The 25,575-nt window shown below is 39.1% G+C and overlaps 1 protein-coding gene across 1 annotated transcript in view; it reads left to right on the forward strand.

Annotated features, from left to right (window-relative positions):
* MCF2L2 (MCF.2 cell line derived transforming sequence-like 2) overlaps positions 1-25,575 on the forward strand; it is a 178,193-nt gene that overhangs the window by 37,723 nt on the left and 114,895 nt on the right. The window contains exons 4-13 of the mRNA XM_072142708.1: positions 3,627-3,717; positions 8,891-9,010; positions 10,501-10,617; positions 13,765-13,914; positions 16,870-16,994; positions 17,531-17,645; positions 19,619-19,738; positions 22,153-22,344; positions 23,537-23,728; positions 25,354-25,531. Of these exons, the coding sequence (XP_071998809.1) occupies positions 3,627-3,717; positions 8,891-9,010; positions 10,501-10,617; positions 13,765-13,914; positions 16,870-16,994; positions 17,531-17,645; positions 19,619-19,738; positions 22,153-22,344; positions 23,537-23,728; positions 25,354-25,531 (1,400 nt within the window). The remainder of the gene's footprint in view (positions 1-3,626; positions 3,718-8,890; positions 9,011-10,500; positions 10,618-13,764; positions 13,915-16,869; positions 16,995-17,530; positions 17,646-19,618; positions 19,739-22,152; positions 22,345-23,536; positions 23,729-25,353; positions 25,532-25,575) is intronic.

Below are 25,575 nucleotides of genomic sequence, written 5' to 3' on the forward strand. Positions count from 1 at the left end.
ACACTCAAATAATTGGTAGCAGGATCATTTCCAGGTTTCAGTACACCCCTTGGCGACAGAGCTTCAGTTGGCCCCTTTGCAGTGATTTCACGTGGTGAAATAAAAAATTCAGAAACTAAAACAGTCTTGTGTTCCCTAAAATATTCCATAGTTTGTCATTACAAACAGCCCCCTAATGATTATTTTATATACAGCCCCCTTCACCCTCATGGATTCTTTATGTACAGTCTTATGTGGCTCCCCCCAGCAGCTCTGGGCCTTGACATTTGCCCAGGTATGTCCAGTGCTGGTGCCGGCAATGATTGGTAGCACATCTACTGATACCTCTGTTTTTTCTCACTTTACCAATCCCATTGCCTCACTTTCCCAGCCCAGGGTCAAACACTGCAACCTCCAAGGCTGCACATAACATTTTTTCACTGATCAAACTTGCTTGTGGGCATCTGTCCTAAGGCTACCACAACAAATACGGTAGTGAAAAAATTCATTGCAAAATTGCAGTGGAATTTAAAGCAAAATCTGCAGAAAAACCATCATGTTTTACCTATAAATTTTGTTCCTGATATGGATTTTGCCCAGTGCATTGCATAGGGTCAAGTCTGTGGAGAAAGTTTGCACTGTGAATAGAAACCTGTGATAACTTTTCTGCAGTCTTCACACCCTATGATACATCAGCTATGCTATCATAGCCGATTTACAAATATATTCTTCAGTGGTTTCTCGCTGTCTGGCCCTGCTTCCTGATAAACAGATTTGATTCTGTTTACCATAAAATAAACATACTGTATACAAAAGAATTGTGCTGCGCTTGTACAAAGAACTTATTGTTATTCTGCAGAAGTAGTGGTTCTGACTCAGTGACTAGTGTACTTTTCCCCTGTCAGCCTGTCTTTCTTGCGTATGCAGTTTCTATTTTGGAAACCATGACCTCATGACATAATTTAGCAAGTAAGGCCTGAAGATCTTACTGGTCAGGTTACTTGATGCTGACTCCTACGTTTTGTTAACCTTTAAGATCTACCTGGTGGTCTCTATAATTAATCTCTGCACAAAAAGAAGCCGACGCACATCAATTCATAAGTAAAGACATCATCTTTATTAAGTTCATAATAAAACTTACATGATACATTATTAAAGAAAAATCTATGAAAGTAGATATCTGAGCAGACAACCTGAGCAATGGACATCATAGAATAACATATACAGGAGTCCCATAGACATCGACCATAGATTACAATCTATGACATTGGTATTCAATGAACCATTTATTGTACAACAACTGGGGTGATGTTAAACATGACCCTTGGGACACTAGTAAAACTATAATACTACTGATTGTAGACAAAATACAATGAATAAGTGCCTACCCATGTTATAGATGAGACCAACTTCGAGATAACGACACCTCAGTGCATCCAAAATAATTTTAAAAAAAGTACATGATAATTTATCATGCATTTTTTTATGAACTTAAAAAGAACCTGTCATCAAAAACTGGCCTATTAAACTACCACCAGTATGTTATCTAGCAGCTTTACATCCTGCAGATCGTGTTTCTTTCACAGCCCAGTTCCATCACCCAGAAAATCAACTTTGAAGTGAAATGTAAACTGGTAGTATAAAGTCAAGGAGGCGGAGTGTTTAACAATAAAGTCAAACTCTCCCTGCCTCTAAAAACCTCCTCCCATAACTTATTGCTAACCAGATCTTCTGAAGTCTGGTCCATGATATATCTCTGGGTGCAGGACCTTCAATTACTGTGAATGGGGCTTTCTAGGCAGGGAAATCTTGAATTTAGTGTTAAACTTTCCACCTCCTTGACTTTGTACAACCAATTTACACTCACTTCAAAGTTGATTTTCTGGGTGATGCCACCACCATGGGCAAGAAAGAAATATGATCTGGAACACATACTGATAGTGATTTATTAGATCAATTTCTGATGTAAGGTTCCCTTAAATAAAGATGTATTTAATTTGCATTTTGTAGGAATTGTTTACTAGTATAAGCAGTTATTCCTCCTGAACGCAACAGTGTATGTATGAGTTTTCAATAAGAGAAGTAATCATATTATTCTCCATCAAAATCCATAGCAGATAAAACATTACATGTATATATATATATTTGTATATGTATAATATATTTAAAAACTAATGGAAGAGGGCAATGTACTAGTACTGTACATCTGCTGAATAATGTATACATTTGTACTAACATGCTTCCATTTGTAAAGAGCATTATTTGTTAGAGGGACCCTGAGCCTCTACCTACAAAGGAGGGGTGAGGAACCATCATTTTTTGGTAGAATATTGCCAAATTTGTGTTCGCATGTATTTTGATTCTGTTTGACATGAAGGTTACTTGCATTAAAAGATCCATCCAGAGCAGGGGCTATATTTACAGAAGGCTCTGTACTACAGCACATACATAGAGGGTTCCCAAGTATGATAACAATATACCCTATAACGCATATGAACTGGAGATTGAATAACCCCTTTAATCCTGGATGATCACATAGCACCAGTCTAAATCTGTGTTATTGAATAAGTAATGCAGGCAGTGGGTGTTTTATACATAATGCAGAATATAAATAATAAATGAATATATTTCACATCACTGGATATATCAAACAGACAGCAGACACTAGTAATTAAAGAACAGTGCAGGGTAAAGTCAATTAGTAATCGCTCTGTCAACGTGTCAGCAAAATGGATGGGATGGCATAACAGCTGTCAACATTTCCTGCTATAAAAACAATTTTACATCTGATACTTAGAAAGGTTTGTTTACAAAAGATGCTATATTTATATAAAGAGGTTTGCTCACAAGTCCTGTATAATACTGGCGATTGGTCCAAAAATCGGATTATGCTCTATCTATGACCTGATCATTTCAGTACAATAATAAGATAATGGATTATTGGCTATTATCATTTATGTATGGTCTCTAAGCATCTTTCAGAGCTGGGGAAGTGTGAGATTGGTTTCTTTAGGGAATTCGGCTGTTTATCGATACATGACTGCATGATTAAAGGGGTTCTCCTGAGGTTGAAAAGCATGGCTGTTTTCTTCCAAAAATAGTGCCACACCTGACCATGGGTAGTGTGTGGTTTTTCAACCCCAGGAGAACCCCTTTAAGCCCCCGGCCTCTTTGACTTTAAAAAGAAGCTGAATAAAAATGTTTTTTTGGAAGGGGCCACCTAAAAGAATAAGAAAAGCAATAATTGCGCACATGTTGACATGATTTGTAAGCCCAACTGGGGCCCATAAAGGGCAGTGAGAACCTGCTGGTAACCAGAATGACCATTCTGCGGATCAGGAATACCATAAGAGGAAGGACCATGCTGGTAAATTTGAATTAACAATACAGTGGACAAAAATTTTAAAAGATGCCGGTTTAAGTTTGGCCAGGTATGGGCCAACTTCTATGTACTACGCTGATGAGACACCAGACATATCAGCTCAAACACATACAAAATAATTTCTTCCCACTACCCCCCCTTGTAATTCTGCTTTAAATTAATTTACTGTGCCTGTTATTTTGCATTACTTTATCCAGAACATACCCATTGTTAAGTTTCTGGATCCTTGTAACCCATATAGTTTGTTTTCCGTCTTGTTTTACAGTCTGGAAGCTGCCAGTATTGGGTTTATTATCATTATTGACAGGCGGAAAGATAAATGGAGCTCGGTCAAAGCGTCACTCACACGTATAGCGGTAAGTCCTTATAACTTATATACCACCATTTTGTCACCTGACATGGTCTTCCAATAGTCTTGAAGGAGTTCGCAGAGATCTTTAGCACTTGTTGGCCCTTTTGCCTTCACTCTGCGGTCCAGCTCACCCCAAACCATTAGATCTGGGTTCAGCACCCCATCACTCACCTTCTTGGTCAAATACCCCTTACACAGCCTGGAGGTGTGTTTGGGATCATTGTCCTGTTAAAAAATAAATGATGGTCCAACTGCAACTGCTGCAAGATGATGTGGTAACCATGCTGGTTCAGTATACTGTCAATTTTGAATAAATCCCAAACAATGTCACCAGGAAAGCCGCCCCAAAATATCACACCTCCTCCTCCATGCTTCATGGTGGGTACCAGGCATGTAGAGTCCATTCCTTCACATTTGCTGCGTCACACAAAGACACAGTGGTTGGAATCAAAGATCTCAAATTTGGACTCATCAGACCAAAACACAGATTTCCACCGGTCTAATGTCCATTCATTGTGTTCTTTAGCCCAAACGAGACTCTTGTTCTTGTTACCTGTCCTTAGCAGTGGTTTCCTAGCAGCTATTTTACCATGAATTCTGCTGCACACAGTCTCCTCTTACCAGTTGTTGTAGAGATGTGTCTGCTGCTAGAACTCTCTGTGTGGCAGTGACCTGGTCTCTAATCTGAGCTGCTGTTAACCTGCAATTTCTGAGGCTGGTAACTCGGATTAACTTATCCTCCGCAGCAGAGGTGACTCTTGGGCTTCCTTTCTTAGGGCGGTCCTCATGTGAGACAGTTTCTTTGTAGTGCTTGATGGTTTTTGCAACTGCACTTGGGGACACTTTCAAAGTTTTACCAATATTTTGAACTGACTGATCTTCATTTCATAAAGTAATGGTCACTTGTAATTTTTTTACAAAAAACATGCTCACATACTGCTAATGGAGAGATGTCAGGACTTCTCTACCATCAGTTTCTATTTTAATGCGTTATTTGAGGAGTTTTATTTTTTATGCTTTCATCAAAGGCATACGTTTAAAGCTTTAATCGTGGTTGTACTAATTTACAGTGTGTATTCAAGGGGGGATTATTATCTGTTCCCACCAGCAATCTGGCTTCAAAAACAAAAACATTTTCAATGTGGAGACAGACCTAAAGTTTTGCCAGATCCATGCAGTTTCGCCAATATATGGAGTATATTGTGGGAGTCTGTTGGGGACATATACCACTGTATACCTACAAAAGGGAATATTGTCATTGTTTACATCTGAGGAAAAAACTTTAGAAGTGAGCATTATACTTTAGCCCCTGACAACTCCTTGAAGGGGTTCTCCCACAAAATAAAATTCTCAAACCTCAATCCCTGATGTTTACACCATAAAGATCATTTAAACCCCTTACTTTACAATTTTACCAGTTTTATTCCTGTTTTAGCTCCTATCATGCCCTTGGCTGTTCAGTGTAAAATCCCAAGGTGTGGGCGAGGACTCTCCAAGCAGACACGATTATGATCCATCTAATTCTGTGGGGTGACAATGTGGTTACATTATCAGGGTACAGGTGTAAATACACTTTCATCTGGCTTCTGACATTGTACTAACACACTGACACATAGAAGGAGAGATGAGACAGGTCAGAGAAGAGAAGATGCATGAGATACCTATTACACCAGTGGTTCTCAACCTTTCTAATGCTGTGACCCCGCAATACAGTTCCTCATGCTGTGGTGACCCCAAACCATGCAACTCGCAGTAAAAACACAGTAAAATTGCGTCTCCGATGGCTTTAGGCGACCCCCGGTTTTGGTCGTTCGACCCCCACTGGGGTCCCGACCCACAGGTTGAGAACCACTGTATTACACAGAGGCATGACAGAGAGGGCTGACTTTTACACTGTCAGCTCTGCTACATCTATGTTCTCACAGATAGTTATAGAAAGTGCAGATTCCAGCTCATCACCCCCGTAATTTGCCTGTTGTGTCAGATCCGGCACGGGCCACCTTACTGCCAAGGCATGCAGACATCCAAAAAATTCACGGTCCAGCCAGGTTCCATGACAACATTGAACTTTTATTTGGTTACATCATAACCACTCCATAAAACTGTGTATGAAAGTCAACAGGTTTCAAGAGGAGAACCGCCCTTACTCATGACATGTATCTTATGATGTCACAGATAGGTGCCTGCCTCCTCCTTCCCCCAGATCACTTATCTGCCTGGAGTTTGTAGCTTGCGGCTTCTCCCTGCTCACCATGTGGTGCTGGCAGGAAGTGAATCAGTGAGTGTCTGTGAGCTCCGTGCTGTACTGCAGGGGAGTGGGGCTGCAGGCTCAGAGTAGTACATAGTCACACAGGAATCCAAGATGGGGGTCCGACCTTAAGTCAGAAGTTACTGGGTCATGTCTAGGAGCAAGTGAAATTGTGTACTGCAGGACTGATAGAGACAGTTTGGACTTATATCTGTGAAATGCTTTATTTTTGTTAATAACAGTGAATTAGAGAATGTGTTAATTTGCTATCCTGAGTACATGTAAGAAACTTGTCTTCGTGGGAATACCCCTTTAACCCCTTCACGCTCTGTGGCGGATATATCCGCCACGGAGCGCAGTGACTTAGCGCTCAGTGGCGGATATATCCGCCACGGCGCTTATGCCGGCTCGGCTCTGGATCAGAGCCGAACCGGCATCGGGAAACACGGGGTGCCGGCTGTAACTAATAGCCGGCACCCCAGTGTAACACCCGCGGTCGGAGTCGGCTCCGATCGCGGGTGTGTAACCCGTTAAACGCACGACCGCGGCATCTAACATGTCCCTGGGGTGTCTTTCCCCCACGATCGGCCCCCCCGAACCGTTTTCGGGGGGCACCGATCGCTGCTATGGAAGTGCTGGGGTCCGATCTGGTCCCCAGCACTGCCTGCAGGCACTGCCAGTAAGATGGCGTCTGTGACGTCATCTTACTGGCATAGTGCCAGCCTATGCAAGTGCATAGGCTGACACTGATAATACCCTGCAATACATGATTATTGCAGAGTATTATCATGAACAAGCAATCAGATGATTGCTTGGTCATTTCCCATGGTGGAAAAAGTGAAAAAGTAAAAAAAAAAAATGTTATTCAATAAAAAATAAAGTAATAAATCAATAAAAATGCCCATAAGCCCCATAACATATAAAGAGACATATAACCCCCAAAAAGTCTAAATCATAACAAAAACCCCACATATATAGTTATCACCGCGTCCGTAACAACCCGTAGAATACAAGTAAATCATTATTGAACCCCCACGATAAACGCCGTAAAAAAAAACTGCTATAAACCTTCCAAAAATTATGATTTTTAGCTATTCAATCCCACAAAAAATGCTATAAAATGTGATCAAAAAACCATGTGTACTCCGACATGATACTGGTGCAAAGTACAACATGTCCCGCAAAAAATAAGCCATCAACCAGCTCAGTAGCCAAAAAAGTAACAATGTTATGCCACTTGGAAGACGGCAATACATAAATGATAGATTTTTCCCCACATTAGGGTTTTGTTTGACAAATTTAGTAAAACGTAAGAAAATATATTCATGTCTGGTAACCCCGTAATCGTATCGACCCATAGAATAAAGATAACAGGATTATTAGTCTATACGGTGAACACCAAAAAAAAAAATCCAGTACAGAATTGATGCTTTTCTACTTCTGCCCTCAAAAAAAGTTCCTAAATTTTCAACAATAGGTGATACCAACCCCAAAATGGTAACAATGGAAAAAGGATCTCATCGCGCAAAAAAAATGGCATCACATGGCCCAAATAACGAAAAAGGGGGCCAATGAGGAAACTAAAATCCTGGCAGCTGCAGGGCTCTCCTTCCCTTCTGCGTCTCGCTGTGCCCCCATAACACAAGTAACGGCCACATGTGGGGGGTCTTTGTACTCAGGAGAAATTGCAGAACAAATTGTATGGTGGGTTTTCTCTTTTTATATTTTGGAAATGTGTAAATTTTAGTGCTAAATGAACGTATAAGGGAACAATTTGACCATTCTAAATTTCACCTCCATTTTGATTCAATTACTATGAAGATCTCAAGGGGTTAACAATCTTCGTAAAATCTGTTTCTGATAGCTTGAGGGGTGCAGATTTGAAAATGGGTTGGTTATATAGGGGGTTTTGATGCTAAATATGTAAAATTTCATTCAAAACTGTATTTATCCCCAAAATAGTCAATTCTGAAAATCCGGAAAAGCAATATTCTTTTTGTAAGCCGCGTGACATCAAAATAAATTATCCAAATTATGAAAATGTAAAGTAGACAAATGGGAAATGTTATTCAGCAACTTATTTAGGTGGTAAATCTATCTGCCTGAAAACGCAATGATTTTGAATTTCGAAAATGGCAAATTTTTAAAAAAATGTATCATATTTCCTTTTTTTTTGTAAGTAAACGCAAAACTTACCAGCCAAAATTTACCACTAAAATGGAGTACAACATGTGGGGAAAAAACAATCTCGGAATCGCTTTGATAAGTAACAGTGTTCAAAAGTTATAACCATATAAAGCGACGCAGGTCAGAATCCAAAAAATCGGGCTGAGCCTTAAGCTACAAAATGGCTGCGTCCTTAAGGGGTTAAATAAAAAACTCTGACCCTCGTTTGTTTGTGTATTGTGTGTATTGTGTGTGTGCTGTATGATACATATAGTACCTTGACAAGTTTTTCTGAAAGTTTGCTGCCAAAACTCACAGCACAGTAAACTTCCATTGACCATTTCATCTTCTTATTATTTATTTATCCTTATCTACCATCTTGTATTTAAGAGAGAAAAGACTATGAGACACACAATATGATATTTTCTAGGTTTTTCTCAGGTATACAGTAAAATCACAGAGCACTTAGTTCTGAGATAAAGATATCTCAGAACTATGTAGTGTTGTATAGACACTATTTTGTAATAGTTATTGAATGCTCCATGCTATTATTTCACAAACTGCAGTCCATGACGTCTGTGGGGGGTCATTAGTTATTTGATTTCCAAAAGTCCCACCTTTAGAAAGTTTAAGAACCAGTGCTCTGTGTTATGTGGGATATGATATTTTTACTCTTGCATCATGAAAATGTAAAACAGGGGAGAAATGGTATATACAAATGTAACATTTTAATATTATTCACCTCTATTTTTGTTATGTTTAGGGAGCCTTTCCAGGAAACCTGCAGTTGGTTTTTGTTTTGCGACCATCTCGATTTATACAAAGGACTATTGTAGACATTGGGATCAAACTCAACAGAGATGACTTTAAAATGAAGGTACCGGTAAGCGTGTATTTTCATCTTGTGTTCACCTGCATGTACTCATGTGTATCATCCCATGTCATAGTGTTACATTTTTATTTTCTTTTGCTTGTTTACACCATTCACTCCAGTTGGCATGCGTGGCCTTTTGAATTAGTTGTATCAACTGCAAGATTTTTTTAAAGTAGCAAATTGTGTAGCAATTTTAGTCCCTTAAAATATTTGTGTCTGACAGAATAGGGTAGAGATAGCCCTGATATGAAGAGCCCTGCAGCCCTTGCCTGCTTGAAAACCACCTAGATAACAGCCCCCCAGATGATTACCAAATCATCTGAGGGAGAAGTTAAGCTCAGCAAGCAAAAATAAACCAAAAGAGTCTGTTAGCGACAAAGCTGTAATCAGGAGGGTAGCCTAAAGGTACAAACTTGGTGGACACAGAGGGAAGAATCAGAAACTATCTGATTAAAATAACTTTTAAAATACAATTGTCAGTTTTTTTTCACTTATATTTTTACCTTTTGGCACTCAAAGGTCAGAAAAGACATGTTTGCATGTTGCTTTTTTCATGCTTTACTTCATGCTTTACTGGGGTTACAGTTTGGGTTTGGGTTTGACTGTTACAGTGTATGATGTCACTATCTGGGCTCTGCTGGGTCTACATACAGAAACAGCCTCTTGGTATCATCACCCTGGTGATTATGGGACCACCGGGATGAATAGAGGCAGCTTTTCCTATTTTATAAATAGCGCTGTATAAAGGATCGGAGAAGATAGAAGCAGTAAATACCACTGCTTCATTCTCTCCAGGGTCCTCTGCAGCAGCACACAGTGGTGGCCCGAACATTCGGCTACTTTATCGCTCTAGCAACCTCTTAAAACCTGTGCAATATTTATTTGAAGTAGGCGGTGAACCAGGTAATCACATCTGTATTTGAAACACTATTTGCCAATTAGTTCTTTGTGAAGTTATTAACACAGAGGGCCACCTACTTTTCATTAGCCCTGTTTTTAAGACATGTAGAGCAGGACTGCTTATGTGTTAGATTAGTAAGACTGTCTACGTCCACAACTCGGATTTGGATAACAAATACATTTTACTAGGAATAACTGTAAAATAAAGGCAATTTCAAAGGGTTTGCCACCAAATTTCTGTGTTTCATCTCCAATAATTTCTTATATATCTGTCTCGTATTTTGATTTTCCATATACTAAGCCTACCTGCACATGAATGTCCATTGTCCGTGTGTCGCCAGTGTGTGAAGTCTACTTACACACAGATTCGCTCTGCAATTTTGTGGCTTGGACACTTGGCTCACACAAAGGACCTTGGAAACCATGGCCATGAGTGTAAGTCCTCTAAAATACATGAAATGTTTGCTATCTGTTAAAATAAGAGATGCCATGTAGTGCAAAACAATGTTCATGTGCAGGGGGCCAGTGTTCACAAAATATATTTGCTACAATTTTATACTCATAATATTATTGTGTATTTCCTTGCTTGAAATTTACAGATTATTATGCTAAATTCTGTTTCGGATCTTCTTGGATACATTGATAAAAGTCAGCTAACCACTGAACTGGGAGGCACCTTGGAATACAGCCACAGTCAATGGATACAGCATAGAACAGTAAGTGATAATTATCCTCTGTTTGCTGGCTGTTTTTCAGAATGCAGGGTTGGATTTTTTTTTACAGCAGATATATAGGAGAGTTTATCAATTATGTGCACTATGGGGGTTGGATGTATTATACGCTGGCACATCATGCGCTAGTGCATGATCCTTACCCCACCACCCCTGAACCCGCTGGATCTATCAGGAGGCTCTGATTCACAGCTTTTATGCCTGCTTTCATTTGTTTTGATGTGTTTTCTTCCAGTCATAAATAGGATCATAGTAAAGTCACTGGTTGAAGACAAGTTACACAATGATGTATACAGTATATGATAAATGACCAGAGCTTTCAATGAGCATGACATTTACCATATTGACCATTGGGGAATGATTAAAATGTACGTGTCTGCACATGTATGACCATTCTTGAGCATTTTCAGTCACGCCCTGACACATTAGGTCAAAAAACCGATAAAACTTGCATTCAAAATGTTCTGCGTTTGACTACATGCACATTTTGTTGTCCATGTGCTACCCATTAATTAAAAAGATAGGGAGAGATTAATTGATCTCTCCACGATATAATTATGTCGTAGTTTGCTAAAAAAAAAAACCTGTCTGCACCACATTTATAAAGGGTTTTAGACAGTTTTCTGACTTATACAACTAGTTCCCAAAAGGGGCATGGCCTGGGAAAAGAGGGCGAGGCCAAAAAGTTCTGTGTGCCAGAAATACTACTAACCTCAAAGAATTGTCTCCTAATTTTCTGGGGTAAAATAAGCCAACTAGTAGGAGGTGCAGAGTACGACTAGAAAGTCTTATCCTAGGACAGATTTATCATCCAGCATTAGACACTTTTATAAATTTGTGCAGAATAAGACTGTCTAACCTTAGGACACTTTTTATAAATCTGCCCCATAGTGATCAGATGGATTAATTTCCATGAGCTCTGGTTACCATAAATATGTGTGCAACAGCTTGTCCAAACCACCAAACTCAGAGCAGGTCCTTTTCCTGCCCATGGTTGCAGCTCTGACACTCTTATTTTGCTGTCACATTTAAGTGGTCTTCACAGATCCATTGTTTGCCAGCCGAGTTTAGAAGAGTCTCAAAAAGGAAGAGGCAGATATCCGTTGGCCACATCACCTCCTGTGTAACTGGATGATGAATGCCACACAACTAAGGATTTGAGAGAAACAGAAGTCAGACCATATTAACAGCCTTCATCAGCATGATCTGCATGCTGTACGACCTGCAAGGGTCACTCCACCAGACACAGGCATCATTGTCTTGCATGGGCCAGGGAGCATCTACGTTAGACCAGTAAGGCGTATGGACATAGTATGCACTTTCTCCAGAAATGCCTCAGCATGTTCAGTCGAACAGAATGAGACTTTGTTGTCAAGCTGTAATTGATGCTTAAAGAGGATCTGTCACCCATAAAAAGGCCCTAAGAGATGTTTACTAAAGTATGCAGCTCCTAGTGCTACCCCGTTTTTAGCAGTAATAAACTGCTAGCTTTAGTGGAACCCTCCAATAAACCTAGCAGACATTGCCGCGTTGTACAAAACACCGAACCGTGCTCAAAGCAGTCCGGCAAATTCATGAGGGAGGAGTTCAAGGCGCTGCTTTTCCGCCATACTGCCGATCTTACTCCATTGGCCGGCCTTGACTCCTGGGCTTCATGTGGCAGTCAGCGCCTTGTTCCCCTTGTTCCCTTGTTCAGCTGTACCATTGACATCTGGTAATAAACATCTAATTCCAGAACAACTATATGTAACAATAAAAAGATTGGGTTATAGGTGTTATAGCTGGGGGGAAAGAAACCCAAGGCTCACAAGCCATATGTGGCTCATTTGATGGCTGCATCTGGCTCGCAGACAAATCATTAATAAAACAACTAATAATGTACGCCTGGAACGCAGGTGGTAAACACTGCATCTACCACTAGTCGGGATTCCCCACTATTTAACTCAGCGCAGGCACACACTCAGCAGCGCATATTTGGAAAGTGCATCAACACCATACCCAGTACCAGACCCCCGCCACTGCAAATACATGTGGTAAGATTTTGTACTGATTTTATGTATTTCATTTCAGCATCTTTGAACGACATTACTAGGAGTTATAGTTTTACATGTGTTATTTAGAACTATAAGAATATCAGGTTATTTTAAAGGATTTCAGAGACTTATTGTAATTTAAGTGTGTTGGTCTTACGTAAAATGCACACAGTTAGGTCTCTTTCACAATTACGTTGTTTTTCTTATCCGTGGTTCAGTGATTCTCATGAATGCCTTAGTGTACCATTGATTTCTATGGGTGCTTTATTGTTTTTTATATTGATAAAATACCTTTTAAAATATGTGGCGTTCATGGCGTTCATGGTTAACCCCGAAAGTTGAATCACTAGCACTGGTAAAATGTTTAATGGAGCTGAATCTAATCTTGAAGATCAAATAGAATTTGAGATATTGTCAAATGAAGAGGTTATGGGGTAGTGGAGAAAATGCTGGGTATCAAAAACCTACTGGGTGGATTTATAAACTCAATTCCGCCACAATTCTATTGGATATGCGCTAAAATCGCAGTCTAAAATGCCTTGCACCACAGTTATGAAGGCTTTTAGACCTTTTTTGGGCACTTTCCCGACTTGTCCGAATAAGGGGGCGTTACAAACTGTAGATGGGCGTGACTTACAGAAAATTGTTCGAGTGCCCAAAATTCTGGCGCACAGTTTAGACCAACTTAAAGTAGGTCTAAAGTAGGAACAGACAGTCTTATACTGCACCAGAATTCATCATTACAGTGATAAATCTGGGACAGCAAAAGACAAGTGTTTTTCAGCTAGAAACAGGAACCTGAGACACATTGTTAAATCCCCCCCACTGAGTTCTTGTGAGATAAGCCTCATTGGAAGAAAAGGAAGTTGTAGCTGGTAAGTTCTGTGTCTATTTATATTGCTGTACTGTTCAGCTAGTTGGAATCTGTTTATTAGTCATATTCCAGGAAAACAAAGCACAATTCTGTAAAATACCTTTAGTGTGTGGCGGGTTTTCATCTACACTAAAAACCTGTATTTACAGTATAAATATGTTTTAAATAGCATCTGTGTTCTTTCCAAATAAACTAACATTTTGTGATATGTATTCCCTGAAATAGGCCATTGAGAGCTTTGCTCAAGTTGTGAAAACTACAGCCCAAAGTTTGCAGACATTTGGAACCAGCCTGGCAGAGACAGAACTCCCTAATGATGTCATTTGCACAGAGGAGCTACTCATGTCACATACAGAACATCAGACCAAACTGAAAGTAGGTGCTGTATATACTTCAGTTTGTTATACATTCTTGGGCTGTTGTGGAAATGATTGAAATGATTGAAGTGTATTGACACTTCACCTTTAATTCCAGTTTTATGGCATGTAAGATATGACAAGTTGATTTAATCCTATTTGAGAAAACCACAGTATACCATAGTCTGATCTGAGCTGTGCATGAAACTTACATAATGAAGTCACTGAGTGCTTGAGAAAAAACAGACAGATTCAGATGTAATATGTACGCTTTTCACGCATGTGTTGCTAGAAGATGCTATAAAAAAAGAAGTTGTAGCTCAGAGCCCTTAAAATGGGATGTGAAAAATCTGAAACAAATTGGATGACACTAGGCAACAAAGAACATATAGTTATAAAGCACTCAGATAGTACCAACACGGAATTGAACGAAAATTGAATCAAAATTAGATGATTTTCACTGAACAAAAATGTTTAATTTTACACTCGTTTGTGGACAACTGGCCTAACAGTGATTGTTTTGCACAAATATCCAACCAGAAATAAAATAGGGTAGTAAATACAAAGCGGCATGGCCCAGTTATTGGGCAGTGTTTTCATATGCAAACATCTAAAATACATTTGAGGGCATGAGCTTTAGGGGTTACTGATTGGTAAAGGGATCAGCTTCTGAGCAATAGTACAATGGTAAAGTGTGTTCCTCTGAGCATCGGAGACAAACATTAACGTTGGGGATATAACAAATTCGCAAGACTAAACATATGTAAATCAAATAAATTCTCGATGCATGCAGAGTCCGCAGCAGTGACAACAGCACACAAATGGTTACATATACAAATGAAAAAAGGAAAAAAAAGGAAAGAAAAATCAATTAAATAACAATAATCAGAGAAAATTACAAAAAAGATTTACAAAAAGAGACTACAGAAAAGGAGGTTACAAAAAAGCCCCCATTTCATTCTTATCATTCAAGCCTAATGGACCCTAAAGCATTGGTTTTAATTATCCACGAGGCTTCTCTCCTTAATAAGATTTTATGTCTATCACCTCCATTAGGGGGTACGGGAACAACCTCTACACCTATAAAAGAGATTGTATTAGGGTTACCTGCATGTGCCTCTCTGATATGTTCAATGAGGCGAGGTGCGCCATCACCACTTTTGAAAGAGTTACGGTGTTCTCGGTACCTAATACGTTTTCTTATAGTTTTCCCGATGTAAAACCTGCCACACGGGCAAAACAAAACATAGACCACAAACTCGGTGTTACAGGAAATGAATTGTTTAAGGCTACATTCACACTACAGTATGGGGGACGTATATACGGCCGACATACGTCCCCCATACACTTCTATGGGCTCACGGCCCTGTACGGGAGCGGTACGGTGCAGCACTGTCCTATCTTTCCCCGTATTACGACGCCGTGCGCCATTAATTCCTGTGGAGAGGGGCCGGGGTGAGCTGCGCTCACCTCCTCCTCCTCTCCCCGCGCTGCCGTGTGCCCGCCGTACTACGGTGCAGCGGGCTCACGGCAGTGTGAATTTAGCGTAAGTTAGTGAACGCAGCCACTGATGTTTAAATATTTCCCTTTCTGAAGATAGGAGCAAAAACTACAGTTTCCACAAGGATGATTTCCCTGGGGATATAGCTTTCTCTAGCCAATGTTTCTCCTTCATACTAGGAAGACGACTGCAAACCAAATGATCTTTAATGGTTCTACTGCGTCTGAATGTTATGAGTGGACCTAGATCACCATCTCCTTTATCTGTGGATCAATTTTAAGTAAATACCAATTATTATGTATGACTGATCTAATCTTAGAAGCCAGGGGAGTATAATTAAAAAAAAACAAATTTTTCTTTTTGTGCCCGTTTTTTGAGTAATTCAGTCGAAAAGGGCTTTTTCTTATACTTGATTGAGTAGAGGTAAAGGATAACCTCTTTTTAGCATTTTTTGGGTAAGAGATCCAGCTTGAGCAGCCACTATTTATCCGTCTAAGACGGAGATACTATCCATAGGGTACCGCTTTCTTTACACAATTTGGATGGTAACTAGTGTAGTGTAAATAGGTGTTAACTGCGGTAGATTTCCTGAAAACAGTGGTTTTAATCGTGTTGTTCTCTACGCTTACTAGAACATCCAGAAATTCCATTTGGGTGGCATGACTTTTATATGTGAAGTACATATTCATCGCGTTGGCATTACGATATGCCATGAATAATGAAAATTCTTCATCTGTACCAGACCACGCGATGAATACGTCATCCACATATCGATAGTAAAAGCAGATATTACTGATATTCTTCTTTCCACACAAAATAGTACAATGGTAATTGTGGCTAAGCAGAGAAGGGATAGAAAGGGAAATTTAAATAGACCTATCTGAAAATGTGTGCGATAGATAGAGAAAACTTTATTAAGCCCCAAGAGGGGAAATTATTTAAGGGTTTTCCTAACACTATGAATATTAAAAATTAACTTTATTGCCTGGGGTAGCAGATCCCAATGAAATAGTGAGGCAGAGTGGGATTTTCGTATTATGAAAAAATTTTCAGGTTAACAATTCAAAAATGAAAATTACAATTAAAAAAAAATACAAAGGGTAATAAATGGAGAGGTAAGTCCCTTGTTGTCCCAAGTGAGGGGATTACTGTCTGATAATTGGAGTCCAGACTACTGGGACTCCCACATCATTCCATTATCTTTGGCAAACAGTTAACAGAGTGACAATGCATGTGTGATGTGCCATCCCAGTCATTTGGGGCACACTAGACTAACAATCACATGATATATGGATCCAACAATCAGACACATCCATCTTATCCAGTGGATAGGGGATGTTTTGTAGTGGGACACCCAGTATAAGTTTCTCCCAATGAATATTAATAGTGTGTGGGCTCTAAAGAGCCGAGTACAGGGACAATGTGTTGAAAAACAAGTAAACTCTTTATATCTGCTCAATATTTATCTTCCAGGATGATTTAAAGCTAGCAGTGCAACAAGGTGGGACTCTGCTCTCATGTATAAAGGAGCCAGTGTCCAAGGACCCAAACTGCAAACTGACTCCGGATGAGCTGGAGAACATGGCTACTGTTGAACGGTTTGTACAGCGAACACAGGTCTTATTAATTCTAAAATGACAAATCTCTGTGTGAGATCCAGGAAGACGGATAACACTTACATATTTGTAAGACCTACTTATACATGGAGTATAGCCAAGTAGTTGTAAACATATTAACCCTTCTGTGAGCATGTACTTAGTAACCCATCAGTTTTTTTTCTGCCACAAATCATTGGCTTTTGAAGCCATCTGTACTATTTATTGCAAACTTTTCTGATAAAGCATTAAGGCAGGTGAGAATGAGAATATAATTTTAAAGGGCATTTTATGGTGTGAGATATTTATGACTTATCCGTAACATAGGTTGTCAATATCAGATCGGACCCAACCGATCAGCTCATTCTAGCAGAAACAGGAAACAAAATCTGTATATCTAGCTCAGTTTTCTGTCCCTCTGGAAACATACAGTACATATATGTATATGCAAACGTGTTGATAATTGTTACCACTCAATGTATACATATATACAGTCTGCAGCAGCTGAGACTCTTCTATGTTCTGCTCTATTTCCTCAGGTTACTGGCTCAGTTGGATGAAACAGAGAAAGCTTTTGACCAGTTCTGGGGCCGCCATCATCTGAAGTTAGAACAGTGCTTGCAGCTGCGTCACTTCGAGCATGATTTCAGAGAGGTGTGTCAAAAATAATTGTATGTTTTACTTAATATTTACTTTAGACATAGATAAAAGCATAGATCTATGGTATGCAGTATAGCAGCAATTATAGAGGAAATGCCATTTTCCTCATTGTGTGCTAGATAATCTCCACACATTATTTAGTGCATAAATCATGTAAAAGGATTGACAACACCCAGCTGTCAATATACAGAAAAGTATAAGGAATAAAAAAGGAGCATAGACTGAAGTCTATAAGAACTAAAGTTCACCATTTTGTAATAAAAATACACAAGGATTGCAGCTGCAAGATATCACCGTAGATAGTATTAGCACTTTTAGATTGATATTTTTTTTTAATTCCTTGCTTGAAGTTTTCCAACATCTAATTCTTTCCGCAGTAAAAATCCGTATCCCATTTCCCTTTCTAAGTGAAAGGGCAGTGCAAGTGTCCCGCCTTAAATCTGCCTCCTCCCACCAGTAAGATTTTTGTTGGCCCCACCCACTAAAGTGTGTATCCGCCCACCCTCACTTAGCTCCACCTATTGCGAGATGCATTAAATTGTGACAAGATATGCTATTTCACACATAGGGGCACATTTACTTACCCGGTCCGGCCACGATCCCCACTGTACATTGTCCAATGATCATGGACTCCGGCGCGATTCAGTGGCAGATAATTTGAGGTGACATTGAGGGGACTTTTAACCCTTTACCAGCAGATTTTACTGGTGTGAGGGGTAAAATCGTGAGAGGTGTTTAACACTGTGAAGATTTATTATGCCTTCTTCGACAGTTTTCTGGTGGAAAAGGCAAATAAATCTCCTCATCTCTGACAATTCGGACAACTTTCCAACATCCATTTCACTTTGGGTGTGTCAGAGGAGTACAGTCACCCCAGCGCATTTACTATAGGAGAACCAGTGGAGTCTATAGCAGAAATCTCCACCAGGTCAGACCTGGTCTAAATAGAAGGCTCCCAAATCTACTAAGGTCGGTGCCTCTTACGGGGGCTGTTTAAAATGCCAGTCTTTTAAATTCCCCTTTTTGATTTCTGGGGTTTGAAAGAAATCAAGCACAAATAAGGGGAGAACATGTAAACTACATGTTAGTTTTAGTGTTTAGCATCTGTGCTGTGGACTATTTTACAGTTTTAGTACAGCCACATGAAATCCATGTGAATTTCGCCCTTCAATACCATAGCACATTGCCCATGAAATACTAGCTAACACTGCAGAATATGATGCTTTATACAACATGAATTATAAAAAGTGGGTGTTGAGAAACCATCAGGCAAAATGTAAGACACAGTAAGTGAGCATCTCCGGAAAACATTGGCTCCGTGTTATCCAACTACAGACAGACAATAGGGCCAACATGCAATCACATAAACAAAGCCTTAGCCTTTATCTCTTTGATCAAATCCAGTATTATTCTCTAATGATATACAGAAGTCTATTTAAAAGTCTATATAAAAACCACATGTACACATTGGATGACTTTTCCAACATCAAATATGTTTCGGTAACCTATAACAAAACCTCTTGTCCCTTATCAGGACAGCCGTCCCAACGGTTTATTGTTTAGATCCAAATTGGCATGAATAAATATATGTACAGTACAGGTTAAACAATGACAGGATGTGCACACGGATGTAAATATTGATTTAGAATTTGTGCTGAAAAACTGAACACCAGATCAATGCATGGTTTGTGCCAAATCATATCCATACAAAGGGTTTTTGGAATACGAAAGGTATGGTAAGGCCCCAAATACTTCGATATAACCCTGCTACCATTCCATAGAACACAGATCTATTATATGGTGGAGTGAAATGTATCTAGTCAGGAAAATACCTAATGGCTGTAAAGTTTGTGATTGCGTACATTTTTGCATCAGTATTGCGTTCATTTTTGCATCAGAATATTGAATCCTAATATTGAAGGGAGGACCATGGGATATAATGAGCATCATGTGTCTTTTCTCCACAGCTGAAGCTCACACTGGATTCCCTGATGGTTGCCCAAGCTGCCTTTACAGACATAGGGGACAGTGTGTCAAGAGTAGAGCAACTTCTCAAAGAGTTAAAGCATCAAGAGGAGAAAGGACAGGTAAACCTTAAAAAAATACATACATTACGGAGAGAAAATCAAAGCAAAATTGTTGATGAATCACATAGCTAACCAATGGGGACACTCAGAAGAGGAAACGTAATATTAACCAACAATCATACACTTTCAGTTTCCGCTGTGCATGTGCAAAAAAAATATGGATGTGATGTTCATGTTCAGTCCATATTGTATCCGCATATTGTATTCTTTCACATCTGCAAAAAAGCAAAAGCAATAGCTGAAACGGGACTGCTTAATGATGTCGTCCACGTGTCATCTGTTTTTTTTTTGTGTGGATCCATTGACTTCTATGGAGGTCCCTGGTCTGCATGTGAGAAAAAAAAAATTGCATACTCTACTGTCTGCACAGTCTTGATTTATGAACAGAGCCATAGGAATCAATAGGTCAATATGCCATCCGCAAAAAAAAAAAGATTACATGGACCTCAAAAACATCTGAATGAGCCCTAATGGTCAATGGTAAAAAAAAAAAAAAGAAAAAGTTAGTTTATTAAAGTTAGTGCTTCCAATCTATATGCCCCACTCATAAGACTAACATTAAACAGAAAATTTACCACACAAATTTGCAACTCCCAAAATATTGTTACAATTTTTCTGATGAAAAGGAAAAAGACAGCTTTCAAGAGTAAGCTTTCAAGGGTTCTAAATAATGGATGTCCTGACTCAGGCAATACACAGGCAATACAGCAGCTGTGTGCGACGGCTCTGTAATCTGATGACTTGCTCATCCGACCCGTCCTTTGTATCATTCCAAAAACAAAAGCTTGCCAACCATGCATGTTAAAATGTTGAATAACTGCACATATTGATCTAAATGCACATTCACATGTAATGCTTATTTTTAATGCAATTTTCACACACTTACAGTAAACAAATTGACAACAATAAACATTGATGTGTAATATCTACTTTAATGATTAATTGAGCATAGCAGCTACCATGTGTTACAGTCAGGGCGACTTTTGGCCAAATACAGTTGCTGCATGGCAATCATTATGTGCTATACAGTCTCTCCTTTCTTTAAAAGTGATATATTTTAATCCAGTTTACTTCATCTTTGTTCACATATGTGAAATACTGTGCTCTATGGCACTGTGCTCTATGCTTTATGAGTCCTATATAAAGGGTTCACAATGTGACAGACAAACATACATTTTTAAGCACAAGTAGCTTTATTACTGACCTTTTCCCCCAGTGCAGCAAGTGCTATGTTTATCAACCAATTTCACAAGTCGTTGCTGATTCTAGTTTTTCTCTGATTAATGATTTAGATTAATGACAAACATTCACAAACATTTCAATATATTTAGCATAGGTCATCATGTTTTTTTACTGTAGGAAGATTTTTGAATAATTATAAATGTGTTTACATCAGTTTTTACTGTTAATACAATATAACATTTTGTCTAATTTTTTTTTTAACTCTTGCACCCAGGCAGTTTCTAGGTAGGGGCAAATTTCGAAAAATCACCCCACCTCAGGTTAACGAACGAATGCACACATTAAATATTCACAATGGCAGCTTAAAAACATGATAAAAATCCCCCCAGGGTATAGCTATTCAGCACACTCCACTCCAGTATATTGGGATCTAACACACTGCCCCCCCCCACACTATATAGTTATCCAGGACACTGCAGCCCCCCAGTATATAGGTAGCCAGCACAATGCCTCCCCCTCAGTATATAGATATACAGCACCCTGCACCCCCACTGCCCCAAACCACTTTAGCCAGCACATTGCACCACCCAACACACCAGTATGTTAGAGTACTTGGTTTACAATCCTTCATGCTGGTGGTAGATGTCCTATAAGGCCTGTTAAAGGTGTTTTCCAGGACTTGCGTGTCAAAGGATATCCTTAGGATGGGTAATCAGTGATCTTCTGGTGGGCAGCCTGAAGCCATATTAGCCAGCATAGTGAAGTGAAAGATTTTACAGAATTTTCTTAAATTTTTTTTTCTTTCAGGATATCCTCATGGGCAGCAGTACCTTGCACTACAGTTTGCTTGCTATAGACTAGGTTCACAAATAGTAGATTCACATGAAAATTCAGCTTTGTATGTTCTGTCATGACCTGTAAAGATGTTTTGCTAGAAGGTACCAATGATACAAAAGTTGTAAAAGCTGATTATAACACTCCAGATGTAACACGCACAATTCAGAGTTAGCTTACTGCCATACATCATGTATGTGGTGCTTCCCATCAGCGCTCAGATCCTGTCCAAAATCATATAAATAAAATAGATAAATAAATAATACAATTACTTTTTAGGCTTTCTGTTACAAATGCTTGAAGATGTTTTTGTGTTGAGGCAAATCTTTTCAAAACAGTTTTCATTACCCATGAAAATGTTCCTCTAGTTATGTTCGGTTATTTTGGTTTGTCACCAGGGCATCCTGGAGAAAGCCCAGTTACATGCCCTTCATGGGGATCAGCTGATACAAAATAACCACTATGCTGTGGACTCCATTAGACCAAAATGCATAGAGCTAAGACGCATCTGTGATGACTTTACCAACGAAACCAAGAAAAAGTATGACATCCTCGCAAAATCATTGGAGCTACACCAACAACTGGATAAGGTTAGTCATTCCTATTGGATGTTACTATTTTATATGAGTAAAATATTCTGTAAAATAATATATCTGCTGTCGGTTACCATTATGAACACTAGATCTTATATTCCCATTGTATGTAAAGAGACATCCTTTTTAATATCTTTTTATAGAACTGCTTGTAAAAACATGACAATGCAAAAGTAGTATAGCCCCACGGAAATGAAATGGTTAGTGTAAAAGAAGATTGCATTATGGAAAGTTTCTAATGTACTTTGTGTTTGAATTTCTCATTAACTCCTTATATGAGAACACAATTTTGATAACTTTTATGAATTTAGTTCTGCTTAGCTTTGCAAAGTTTTCTTTCCTGGTTTCTTGGCATAAAGCTATTGATGACATGTCCTTAGGATAGGTTAGCAACATAAGATGAGTGAGAAAGCAATAATACTGGGGCATAACTACCAATGCAGTATTGCAACCTCAATGGGTCCAAGGTTTCTGCGGGGACATCTGCCTAGATTAGTTGGCACGCAATAGCGATGATTGGAAAATACACAACATAACTTTGTACACAGCGTTTCCTCTTTAGTCCTTGTCTTGGTCAAGAAGATAAAATTGTAAGTATTACAGTACCTTTACACGATTCACCCTTGTAGAGACAACCTCATGATATTTATCACAAATTGTCAGGCTGCATCTCTACTGGATATTGTTTTGGCATTTTAAACTGTTTTTATTAAATAGATTTTGTTTATATAGCAGATAGAAGCCGGGCAATAAGCAGTATTTCTCATGCTTTTCCTACTACAAATACACACTTTATGCCACAAGACCTTAGCTTGCTGCCTTGTGCATTTCAGTGTGTGGAGGCACTACCACTATTTTTTAATGGGAACCAGCCATTCCTAGTTACCACTGTGATGTGTAGATGTCACCCACTGAAATATTGGGCACAGAACCACTAATCTAAGGACCAATAAGTATCTCAGCAGTAGCATTTCCATCAATTAGAAACAATCACATTCTTTTAGGCCCAAACACAATAAAATTAAAAATTCAAAAAATGTTTTTCTTTTTTACTTTTTACTACCTCGGAACCCCAGTATGAGAACACATGCCAAAACGAGCATTTCCTAAATATTATTTTTTTACATTCTCTGATTTTGTTCCCTGCAAATATTGCATTACACTTACATTATGTTTGGATTTGTCACAGGCTAACCAGTGGTGTGAAGATGGAATTTACCTGCTAGCCTCTCAAGCTGTGGACAAATGTCAGTCACAGGATGGAGCAGAATCAGCTCTGAGAGATATTGAGAAGTTCATTGGCAGTTCAAAAGTGCACCAGCTGTCCAGTCCTACAGAATTTTATAACAAGTATGAAATCATCCTTACTGCTGAGATAAAGGTGAGAACTTATTATTATTGAGAAAGCAATAATACTGGGGCATAACTACCAATGCAGTATTGCAACCTCTATGGGTCCAAGGTTTCTGGGACATGTAGTTGCATTTTCATACATGCTGAAATATAAAGAATTTGGGTAAATATGGCATAAAAAAATACATCAGCTGCACTGATCTGCTGCAGGATCTGAATCCTTACCTAGTGCTTGCTGACCAACTTGCTGATCAACTACTAGTCACAGTGGTGGCTTCAAGTGTGACACTGATGTCTTCACATGTCAAAAAAAAAAAAAAAAATCGAGAATAAATTATATCATAACATTTAAAAAGAACCTTGCTTATTTGTGTACTGTAACTTACTGTTCTGTACATTCCAATACTATACAGTACTTAACCTGTGCAATCTCGTTGTAAGAGACTAGGTCTGTGGAGTTGGGAAGCCAATTCTCCAACTCCTCAATTTCCTGAACCTCAACTCCGACCCCAACTCCAACGATATGGTTACCCACTCTGCCTCCACAATTCTCTTTTCTTGGTCACTCTAGCAGTGTTTGAGATAAATGCGGCATTACTTCCCAGTGTCTTATTCCTCTAATATTTAGCAGAGGATCTTCCCTCCTGAGCATATACAGTACATAAAGTGCAGCCATGTTCATTTCAACTAAAAGGGGGATCAGGGGTGCATAAGCTGAGCCGACAGGCCAAATGTTGCCTGTAAAGCAGAGAGTTGCAGTTCGCACCCTGCCGACTGTCCAGTGAGCACTTCCATAACTGATGTAGCATAACTGATTATTGGTGCAGAAGGCTGCCTAATGGTGAGTGCAGCTGAGAAGTTCTCAATGCTCCCAGGTCCTCTGGGACATGCTTGGGCCAGATCAAGGAAAATACCATGAAATGCCATAACAGCCTTTAAATATTTCTCTTTATTTTTTGAGCAGTGTATATACAGGTGGCCCCCTACTTAAGAACACCTGACTTACATACGACCTCTAGTTACAAACGGACCTCTGGATGTTGGCAATTTACTGTACCTTAGCCTTGGGCTACAATAAACTGCTATAACAGTATCAGAGGTGTCTGTAATGAAGATTTATTGTTATTCCTGGTTCTTATGACAACCCAACATTTTTAAAATCCAATTGTCACAGAGACCAAAAAAATTGTCTGGGGGTTACAATAATAAAGTATACAGTTCCGACTTACATACAAATTCAACTTAAGAACAAACCTACAGACCCTATCTTGTATGTAACCCGGGGACTTCCTGTACATATTTATCCATTGGCAACTACTATAAAGAAACCAAAGAAAAGCCTATAAACAGTGCATGATGGGTTCAAGTCCCAGGTCAACATGTGCAAAGAGTTTGTATATTCTCACTCTTTGTATGATTAGATGGGGACAGGGACTAATCTGGCAAACTCTGTGTAGCGCTGCGTAATCTGTATAAATCTATATAAATCTATCTATATAAATAAAGGAATTATTATTATTATGTGTTCTTGTCAATCAAGGCTTATGTGTAAGGTACAATATATAAAGTAGGGTCATATAAATTACTGTACTTAGTATTCTTTATATCATATCCAAATGAATAGCTTACACTTAAATTACTCATGATTTCCAGGCAAGTGTTCAGAAAGTGCTACAGAAGTTGGCTGATGTTCAGGAAATGTTTGAGAAGAGACAAGCAAGCTTGAAGAAGCTGGCAGCCAAACAGACAAGGCCTGTCCAGCCTGTGGCTCCACATCCAGAGTCATCTCCTAAAAGGGCATCTCCTAAAACAGCTAGACCAACATCTCTGGGTAAGATGGATTTTTAAATATATAATTACGGTACATTGCTCATG

The sequence above is a fragment of the Engystomops pustulosus genome, chromosome 3 (genome assembly GCF_040894005.1).
Source record: "Engystomops pustulosus chromosome 3, aEngPut4.maternal, whole genome shotgun sequence".
NCBI lineage: Eukaryota > Metazoa > Chordata > Amphibia > Anura > Leptodactylidae > Engystomops > Engystomops pustulosus.